Source organism: Cyclopterus lumpus, chromosome 11 (genome assembly GCF_009769545.1).
Source record: "Cyclopterus lumpus isolate fCycLum1 chromosome 11, fCycLum1.pri, whole genome shotgun sequence".
Taxonomy (NCBI): domain Eukaryota; kingdom Metazoa; phylum Chordata; class Actinopteri; order Perciformes; family Cyclopteridae; genus Cyclopterus; species Cyclopterus lumpus.
The window spans coordinates 650645-661488 of NC_046976.1; the positions used below are offsets into that span (position 1 = coordinate 650645).

Here is a 10844-nt window from a genome sequence, read left to right on the forward strand (position 1 = left end):
TGACTTCAACTGCGTTCTTAAAGAGTCCCCACATGCATTCGAAACCTTCAGGGTCATTATAGGGGTTCACTGCGAATGGCACTGTTGCTAACTGAGGTCTAGCGTTAGCGCATACTAAACAATCTGGGCGCTGGAGGTCTTTGGCAGTGTATAAAAGCCAATTAAGCCAAGTGTTAGCCTCGCTAAACCCTGTCTCAGTTTCTATGGTTTGCCTTATGTTTGATATGTTCAGGTACTTCACCATGGAGTCTGGTGGAGCTCCGGTAGTGGTGCGACTACTTCGGGCGATGACCGGACAGGACCTTTTAGCTGGGTCTAATACCTGTATGTGGACTTTGTAATACCTCCCGAATCCAGAGTTGTCTCTCACCAAAGTGTAGTAGCCGGTTGTTAGCGAAATGACTTTGTATCTTTGGTATTCCCGGTTTAAATAATAATGTATTAGTTATTTTTGTGTTAATAAGCCTGACTTGAGCCTTTAAATTTGTTCTTGTATTAGCTTGATTTGTTTCATGAATTGTTCGCCTGTTGGGTGTCTTGTATGTGTAGGTTTATATGCACATGATAAACCAATGTCTTTGTGATGATCGCATTGCATCATGCTTTTGCTTGTTCAACTGTAAGTGGATTTGATTTAGTTATTGAATACAAATCAAACCAAGAGGGACATCAATTAGTTGAACCAATACGGTGTTACTATTGTAATGGGCCCCGAGCCACTTTGTACTTGAAAAGTTGGGCCCCAAGGTCAAAAAGGTTAAGAACTCCTGCCCTACATCATAGTCTCCTGTAGACCATATTTGGGGTGGCACTTCCTCTAGCATTTCATCTGCGGCAGCCTGGTCCAAATTATGCTACGCTCTAGCCTCAAGCTACGAGCCAGCCTTGAGGTAGCTGCAAGATTCCACGACGAGGGTCACTTGTTAAGTTAAAAAAACCTAGAGCGACTCAGGCGGAGAGAAAGTCCAGAATCCAATGATGTATAATAAAAATTATTTTATGATAAAGATGATCAACAGCATATTTGTTCTCGGCCGAGGGCGTTTCACGTGTCCGTGATCCACAGGCTAAAAGCAAGCTAAAATGCTAATAGAGACTGTCTCCCACGTTCACGTGAAATAGAACATTAACACCCTGAACAAATGTTTAGCGAGGGGTTAAGTACTCTTTCAATTCAGTTTATTTTATATAGCCCAATATCACAAATTACAAATTATCCTCAGAGGGCTTTACAATCTGTACACATACGACATCCCTGTCCCAGGATCTCACATCGAATCAGGAATAGATGTTATGTGTACAGAATGAACAACATTACAGAGTTACATAAACACATTACATGAATATGACAATGTATGAATGGACCGCCACAATCCATGAAACGGAAGGGAGGTAGAGAGGAGGGGGGGCGGGGCGATCAGCTGGGCCAACACGAGACCAGCTCACCAGGCATCAGACACCTCCAGGTCCAATGGACCCTATGAGACGTGAAGTCACAAAGACTCAGGGGAGGAAGCAGAGTTAATAAGGTGCAATGGAGAGATGTAAATTCATCCATAAGGAGAGAGAGAAGAGGAGATAGGTGCTCAGTGTATCCTAAAACATCCCCCAGCAGCCTATAAACCTATAGCAGCATATCAAGGGGCTCGACCAGGGCAAACCTGATTCAGCCCTAACTATAAGCACTATTAAAGAGGAAAGTCTTAAGTCTATTCTTAAATGAGGTGACTGTGTCTGCCTCCCGGACTGAAGGAAGCTGGTTCCATAAAAGAGGAGCTTGATAACTGAAGGCTCTGGCTCCCATCCTACTTTTTAGGACTCTAGGAACCACAAGTAGCCCCGCATTTAGTGAGCGCAGCTCTCTAGTGGGGCAATATGGTACTACAAGCTCCTTAAGATATGATGGTGCATCACCAATCAAGGCTTTGTAGGTGAGGAGAAGAATTTTAAATGTGATTCTTGATTTTACAGGGAGCCAGTGCAGAGCAGCTAATACAGGAGTCATGTGATCTCTTTTCTTAGTTTTTGTGAGTACACGAGCTGCAGCATTCTGGATCAACTGGAGGGATTTAAGAGACTTATTAGAGCAGCCTGATAATAAGGAGTTGCAGTAATCTAGTCTGGAAGTAACAAACGCATGAACCAGCTTTTCTGCATCTTTTTGAGACAAGATGTGCCTGATTTTTGAAATGTTACGTAGATGAAAAAATGCAATCCTTGAGATTTGCTTAACGTGGGAGTTAAAGGACAAGTCTCGGTCAAAGATAACTAGAGATTCTTTACAGTGGTGTTGGATGCCAGGGCAATGCCATTTACAGAAACCACATCACCAGATAATTGATCTCTGAGGTGTTCAGGGCCCAGTAAAATAACTTCAGTTTTGTCTGAGTTTAACATCAGGAAGTTGCAGGTCATCCATGTTTTTATGTCTTTTAGCGAGCTGGTTGGTCTCCTCTGGTTTGATCGATAGATATAATTGAGTATCATCTGCAAAGCAATGAAAGTTTATGGAGTGTTTCCTGATAATGAACCATTCCTTTGGGCAACAACATTCATTTCATTCATACTTGAATCATCGTACAGTTATAATAAACATACAGTGACTTTCGTCTATGTTTTCCTAATACATTGTTCATAATATTCTTCATAATATCCCTTACTAATTATCATAACATCCTAATGTATTAATTTAAACATAGACATTCTCTATATACATGTGCAAGTAAAGATAAAAAACATTACAACTCTACAATATGAACAAATGTTCTATGGACAGAATGAATGACACTCCCTCACACTGCAGGTCTCCTAACATCTCATGATAGCTTTTGCTTGGTACCCCTCACGCCTACTGTGATTATTATTCTCACATGAAGTCAAATGATAAGTGCTGTACAGCCCTGTCATATTATGCTGCAGGTCATTAGGACACACCCCCTCAGTAACTAACATTCACACACTGTAGAACAGCTACGGGAGCAACTTGGGATTAAGTTTCTTGCCCAAGGACACATGGACATGGGCCTTACATACAACGTTGGTTTAACATACAACACTTACACCAATTACAGTCTCTCGCCATGCCGGCAACCCGCTCCTGAGGAAGTCCGTCCATCTGTAGACCCAGACTGAAATATCCCAACGATTCAATGAACTGTCCCTAAGAATTCATGTTCCCTGCAAAAACGTCCCCACTGCACCACTGCTAGCATAGCTGTGGACTCCTCTCTGTCTCCACATCTCCCTTGGATCAACCGATCAGTTTGCTTGACACTCCACTCATTGTTAATGGTCCTATGAGAACATATAGGACTATTTAAAGAAAATTCCCCAAAACATGTGATATAATAACACTTCTGCTTTCATTGAACAGGTGATTTCAGTGCATCTAAAATCAGCTAAACCTCAAAGAATGTGTGTGGATTTTTAGAGCTTTAGGATTCCACACAAATGTTATCACTGGGTTTAAAGAAATATGTTAATTAATTTATTATAAAACAATCAAATATATTGATTTAAATTAAATTGTATTTGTATAAATCCTCACATCGAAACAGGAAGAACTACCCAACAAATCCTTTCCAGGAAAAAGACAAAAGGAAGAAAGAAGTACAAGAGATAACATAGTCCATATACTGTAAATGTTTTCTATAATGACAGTAGTAGTACGATTAATATAGGAATACTAATAGAAAGATGAGGACTACTATAACAGCAGCAGTAGATGACAATAAAAATGACAATAAAAGCAGTGATAGTAATATAAATGTGACTAATAATAGTAGTGGTGTGTGATGTGCTCTCTGCCTGATCAATAGGCTCAACACTGGTCATTGTGTCACAAAAGCAGAAATGAAATAATGAAAAGAGAAAGTGATCTGAGGTGAAGCAGTGAATGTGTGTGTTGGATTGAAAGTCTTGAGTTGGTTAACACAACATGTGTGTAACTATTTCTCAGCTTTATCTGCAGTGAGCTCAGGTGCATTGTGCTTCACTACAAACCAGGAAGTTGCATCCTATTTGAGTGGGCCGGCCAATAGCAATGTGTGTGTGGAGAGTGTGTGTGTAATCAGGGCAGGGCTGAGTGCAGCTGCTGAATGAGAAGTGTTAAGAGGAGCGCCTTTTAACCCTGCCCTGTAGTTTAAATATTGACCCTGGTGCTGTGACAACATAGTGACAGAGAGATAGAAGGGGAGGTTAAGGACACTTCCGCACTAAACTGTTCCCACATCCTGGTTACAAGCCAACATCACAGCACACAACACAATTATTTGTTTAGTCCTTTGGGACATTTGGTTCATCAAGCTTTTGACTAGAGGGATGCATTGAGTGAAAAACAGCTTCACTCAGGAATAAAACAGAAATACAATTCAATCAGAAGAGACAACGTTTCTATTAGACTGAATAGGTAGGAAGTAGGAATGGTAAATGGCCTTGCATTTATCGTCTAGTCTTCTGACCACTCAAAGAGCTCTTCACCACATGTCAGCGTTCAGCCATTCACTCCCACATTCATCTGCTGATGCCAGTGCTATCATGCAATGTGCCACCTGCCCATCAGGAGGTTAGGGTTTATGATCCAACTCTGAACCCATCAGATATCTGTCTCAGCCGGATTAGCCTCTGGCTGCAAGGGGCAATCTTTGCAGGGTTCCGGTGTAGCCATTAGATATCATTGCTTATTGGCAACTTGGAGTTGTGAGATGGCGTGTCAACTGGATTGTTTCACAAGGAGCCTGTTTCCAAGCTCATTTTAAACCAGGAAAAAGCTCAATCTTCGGACTATAGATGATGGGTTCCATAAATGGTAATCAGGTCTAGGGTTGACTGAATACACCATGCACTTTTCCTGCTGCCACAAATACTCACTGTCCCCAACAAATGCTCCTCCAGTATGTTTGATAAAAACACCACCTGTTTTAGGATATTACTGAACCCCAAATAAACGGTGGTGTTTTTTATAGATTTGTGTCTGCAGCAGAACCAATACCTTGAGCTGAGAGCTATGAACAGGAAGTCAGAAAGGTTTTGAATGCCAGTTTTAGCATTTTACATTCACGACACCCAAAAGTCGTACCTTTCTTACAATATTCACTGAAATTGCTGTTTTGTGCTATGGTTATACAGTCCTCCATGATTATTTCATGATTTTGTAAAGAGAAAGTGGAAATTAAGTTATTTGAGAAGGTTACACTTCATCCTGGTCTAGTTTTATGCTGCTACTATTATTATTACTCACTGTTCTATTACTGCTACTATGCGTTATTGTCACTATTATTCTTTTTATTCTTTTCATTAGTGCTAATACTGCTAGTACTATGCTCATCTTATAAATCATCTTTAACATATGGACAGATTATGATGTAACTTTATGATGTTTTTCATTCTGTACACATGACATCCATTGTACTTCTGTCCATCCAAGGAAAGAAATCCCTTCTGTGTGGCTCTCTCTGAGGTTTCTTCCTAAAGGCTTTTGTGTGGACAGTATGGAGTAACCGTGGTAACTAGCTCTACTTCATGGAAGGTACCACAGCTTTAGTAAAACCAAAACTAAGACTCAAGTCATCACATCCTAGTTCACACAGGTCAGAAAAACCTCTACAACCAGATGAACCTTCCTCCAACTTTTTGCTGCTCCTGCGCCTTGGAATTTGCTATATAACAGCAGATATGTATATATATATATATATATAGACATGACTTTGAAAGTGAGGTATCATTTACTCAGGAGAGGAGGGACGTGGATCTGGTCAGAGGAAGAGGATCTGCTGACTCATCGAGTCCATGAACAAAGCTGCCTTTCATAGCAGGTCTCGCTGAGCCTGCTGCAGGCTACAGGACACTGTGGAGATGTGAACAAATAGGATTATTGAAACATTGCTTTAAAGTTTTCTGAATCTTCTCTTTTCAATAACAGAATGTGAATTTACAGCTGAAACATTTCCAGAATAATGAAATGTTCAGACATGGACTGTGGCATGTACAACAAATTAAATGTATAACTACAGCAAGTGTTGTCTTAAATGTTTTTTGGTCATTTCAATAGTAATAATAATGTTTCAAAATAACGTTAAATGACATTGTTTTCAGTGAAAACATTTTATGGAGGAGGGCCGACAGACCTATAACTCCTAATATCCTTTATGCACTGTGGAAATGTGTCTCTTTATCCTGCTGCAACACCTGAAGAGCAAACAGTCCATCTGCATGCAGTTGATTCCACACTGTAGACATCTCATAATATATTGGAGTGATACTGCTATAGGCTACAAGAAACACAGGAAAGCACTTTAAGTATTACACATTCCACCTTAATCCTAATCAGGTGGAATATTACTATAGAAGATGCATTGCCCACGTATAATAATATAACAATGAAATCCCAACTGACACAGCTTGCTTAAAGAAATAATACATTCAATTAAATTCAATTCAGTTTATTTTGTATAGCCCAATATCACAAATTTGCCTCAGAGGGCTTTACAATCTGTACACATACGACATCCCTGACCTTTGACCTCACATCGGATCAGGAAAAACTCCCCAAAAATAACCTTTGACAGGGAAAAAAGGGAAGAAACCTTCAGGAGAGCAACAGAGGAGGATCCCTCTCCCCGGATGGACAGAAGCAATAGATGTCATGTGTACAGAATGAACAGCATTTACAAAGTTACATAAACACATTACATGAATATGACAATGTATGAATGGAACTCCAATCCATGAAACAGAAGGAGGTAGAGAGGAGGGGGGGGGGGGGGGGGGGGGGGGGGCGCATCAGCAGGGCCAACGCGGGAGGCCGGCTCACCAGGCATCAGACACCTCCAGGTCCAATGGACCCTATGAGACGTGAAGTCTAAGCCTTTTCAAAGTGGGACAGTCACTCTATACTTTTTTTAAATGTCTCATTGTGTTATGTGACCCTATGAGACGTGAAGTCACAAAGACTCCGGGGAGGAAGCAGAGTTAATAAGGTGCAATGGAGAGATGTAAATTCATCAATAAGGAGAGAGAGAAGAGGAGATAGGTGCTCAGTGTATCCTAAAACATCCCCCAGCAGCCTATAAGCCTATAGCAGCATATCAAGGGGCTTGACCAGGGCAAACCTGATTCAGCCCTAACTATAAGCGCTATTAAAGAGGAAAGTCTTAAGTCTATTCTTGAATGAGGTGACTGTGTCTGCCTCCCGGATTGAAAGTGGAAGCTGGTTCCATAAAAGAGGAGCTTGATAACTGAAGGCTCTTGCTCCCATCGTACTTTTTAGGACTCTAGGAACCACGAGTAGCCCCGCATTTAGTGAGCGCAGCTCTCTAGTGGGGCAATATGGTACTACAAGCTCCTTAAGATATGATGGTGCATCACCAATCAAGGCTTTGTAGGTGAGGAGAAGAATTTTAAATGTGATTCTTGATTTTACAGGGAGCCAGTGCAGCGCAGCTAATACAGGAGTCATGTGATCTCTTTTCTTAGTTTTTGTGAGTACACGAGCTGCAGCATTCTGGATTAACTGGAGGGATTTAAGAGACTTATTAGAGCAGCCTGATAATAAGGAGTTGCAGTAATCTAGTCTGGAAGTAACAAACGCGTGAACCAGTTCTTCTGCATCTTTTTGAGACAAGATGTGCCTGATTTTTGAAATGTTACGTAGATGAAAAAATGCAATCCTTGAGATTTGCTTAACGTGGGAGTTAACGGACAAGTCTCGGTCAAAGATAACTAGAGATCCTTTACAGTGGTGTTGGATGCCAGGGCAATGCCATTTACAGAAACCACATCACCAGATAATTGATCTCTGAGGTGTTTAGGGCCGAGTAAAATAACTTCAGTTTTGTCTGAGTTTAACATCAGGAAGTTGCAGGTCATCCATGTTTTTAGGTCTTTAAGACATTCTTGAATTTTAGCGAGCTGGTTGGTCTCCTCTGGTTTGATCGATAGATATAATTGAGTATCGTCTGCATAGCAATGAAAGTTTATGCAGTGTTTCCTGATAATATTGCCCAAAGGAAGCATATAATGAGAAGGGATATGTACCAATCATGCCAAAAGATCAATAACCATAATCATAATCATCATAATCATCATCATCATCACAATCATCATCATCATCACCATCATCACCCAGCCGCGCTGATTCCACATGAATCAATAAACCATTAAATATCCACTTAACATCTCTTGTAAAAGGATCTGGTTCTGCTTACTTGAAGTAAGCAGAACAGAGTGCCAGATCCCTTAAAGAAAAGGGATAATTTAAGAGTGCACTTGTTCTAGAGGTAGAATAGCCTAACACAGGTTATAACTCACTATAGTGTTCTCATACATTCATAGTGTTCTCATACATTTGGCATAGAGATAAATAGAAAAGTCTAAATACAACATTTGAATTGATTAGTATTGTTCTCCCTTCACCAGCACTCTGACAGTTTAGAGGAAGAAGATGAAGACAATATGAGACTTAGAACTTGTGATATTAATATTAATCGGGATAGGTGCTGACTCGTGCCGCTTTCAAGGTTTATTCTATCCTAACGTAAAATGTTGCGGGATTATTATCTTATGCCTTGATGCATTTGGCAACATACACGGAAACCAAATATAATATGAATCACTGTTGTATTCAGGACGGTGGGGGATGGGAAGAGGGCGGGCCCGCAGGTGAACAGGTGTTTAAATAGAGGCAGATGAGAGTGGAGGCTCAGCAGATCCTGGAGCAGCGGGCTACCTCCATTCTCACCTGGCCAGTCAGGAACTGGTAAGAGTTGCTGCTCTTCTTGGGCTACTGCATTGAACTGTAGGGAAATTCATTTCACTTTCTTATTCAGAATGCTGAACCTTCAGTTAAGTCAATTTCATTTCTGTATCCAAAATTTGTGATTCGAATTCGAACTGTGTTATTATTTTGTAATAACTAACAACTTATAATAACTTGTTGATGAAGCATTTCCTCCTAGCTGTCATGTAATAGTATCTGTAATTTAATGACATACTTTTTTCTCAGTAACTGTTACTGAACCAAATTACATTTATTTTGTAGTTGAATTACGCAACACTGCATACCACATAAGTACACCCACAGGTAGATTGCCTTACCCTTTCTAGTCTTCAATGGCTTCCAGTTCAATACAATCATCTTGAATAAAGCTAAAGGATATTCTGTATAGAAACTAGACGAGGGAGGGGGCGTTTACTGTCCTTTTGATGCTGATTCTTCATTCATTACACTGTTTGTTCACTCTTTGCCTTTGTCTGTTCCTCGTGTTCCAGTAAATCTTCAAGATGATCAAAGCAGCGTTGTCCGTCCTCTTGGTCCTGGTGGCCATGTCCTCCGCAAAATACATCCCTAAATCTGGCAAGAGGATCCCTCAGACTCTGTCCCGAGGTCTGTGAGCATCATCTGCCCCTCTAGCGGAATGGCTGAGACTAAAGTATCGTATATGAATATTGAGGAAATGTCCATGTCTGTCCAGGTTGGGGCGATCAGCTGATCTGGGCTCAGACCTACGAGGAGGCTCTCTACTGGGCGAGGTCAAGGTGAGAAATAGTTCCAGCACTGACACTGACTTTCATTGAAGTTGATGATTACATTTAAATGAAGCTGATTTGTGTTTTAGAAACAAGCCTCTGATGGTCCTCTTTCACCTTGAGGACTGTCCACACAGCCTGGGTAAGTACGGCCCCTGGCTTCTGTTCCTTCAAGAAATGTGTCGTTGAATTAAGAGCCACACTTGTTGGAAGAGCAAGCAGTCCTTTGTTTGCACATGTGGCATCCTGGTGCTCTTCTGCACCGAGGTCATGAATTAAAAAACGGTTACTCCTGCAGAACTCAGGAAGGTTTTCTCTGAGGACAACGGGATCCAGAGAATGCTCGACGAGGAGTTCATCGTCCTCAATCTGATGGTAAGTTAGTGTTAGTCGTGCATGTTCACTCCTAAACTAGCAATGATGAAAGTTCAAGTTTAGCTTAGCTATTCATTAATAGTCAACATGAGCTGTCATCCCATTGCCATTTACAGATTGCTAAAATGGGATAGGTGCAGAGATTTGTTAACGTCGCTCATAGCAATGCGTTGATTTGGAGACGAGCTTTAGGACCAATGCTGAGATGCAGGGTTTAGTGTGTTGGTGACATGTTATTCCTTCTCTCACCCACAGTATGAAACCACAGACAAACATCTGTCTCCTGATGGACAGTATGTACCCAGGATCATTTTTGTCGGTAAGAGATATCTTGTAACACAATGCTTTCTGTTAACAAATCCTGTCTACTAGCTTTACAGACTGAAAGATTCATTTTTCACACAAGGCATCTTAGCTGACATTTTCCCCTTTAGTACCCTCGATACAAGTAAAAGTGTGCTCAGCCAGTAGCAATACTGTCCTTACAGATCCCACAATGACGGTGAGGGCCGACATCGTGGGTCGCTACTCCAACCGCATGTACGCCTACGAACCACTTGACATCAAACTCTGTAAGTGCTCCTGCTAACTCTGAGGCTGGGTGTCTGTTTGTGCCCATGAAACACACACTGATTCAATGTCCATGTTCCCTGCCTCTCCCTCAGTCAAGAGCAACATGGAAAAGGCGAAGAAGCTCCTGAAGTCCGAGCTGTGAGCACAGTACCATGCTGTCACTACTGTTTACATGTGGAAACCAAGCATTTGGAAGGGCTCCTTCTGATTCTTACCGTTGTTATTATTGCTGTCTTTTGAATAAATATAGAACTATTCACACATACAAGATGGTGAGTGTGCTGTTTTATTTGCCAACAGATTGCAGGGGAGTATACAACTCAGCAACTCGTGAATATCAGACAGGATCATTATGGCAACTCTCATGTTGT

General features: G+C 41.2%; 1 protein-coding gene across 1 annotated transcript; it reads left to right on the forward strand.

Annotated features, from left to right (window-relative positions):
• Positions 1 to 8693: 8693 nt before the first annotated feature.
• agr2 (anterior gradient 2) lies at positions 8694 to 10741 on the forward strand. Its single transcript, XM_034545256.1, has 8 exons — positions 8694 to 8755; positions 9268 to 9382; positions 9471 to 9534; positions 9615 to 9667; positions 9824 to 9900; positions 10156 to 10219; positions 10389 to 10472; positions 10566 to 10741. The coding sequence occupies exons 2-8, from the start codon at positions 9280 to 9282 to the stop codon at positions 10613 to 10615; spliced, it is 495 nt and encodes a 164-aa protein (XP_034401147.1). The 5' UTR covers positions 8694 to 8755; positions 9268 to 9279; the 3' UTR covers positions 10616 to 10741.
• The last annotated feature ends 103 nt before the right edge of the window (positions 10742 to 10844 follow it).

Coding starts and splice junctions, on each gene's coding strand:
- agr2 (XM_034545256.1), top strand. CDS start 9,280: ATGATCAAAGCAGCGTTGTCCGTCCTCTTGGTCCTGGTGGCCATGTCC. Junction 9,668..9,823: donor GGACTGTCCACACAGCCTGG/GTAAGTACGGCC, acceptor TTACTCCTGCAG/AACTCAGGAAGGTTTTCTCT. Junction 10,473..10,565: donor ACCACTTGACATCAAACTCT/GTAAGTGCTCCT, acceptor CCTCTCCCTCAG/TCAAGAGCAACATGGAAAAG.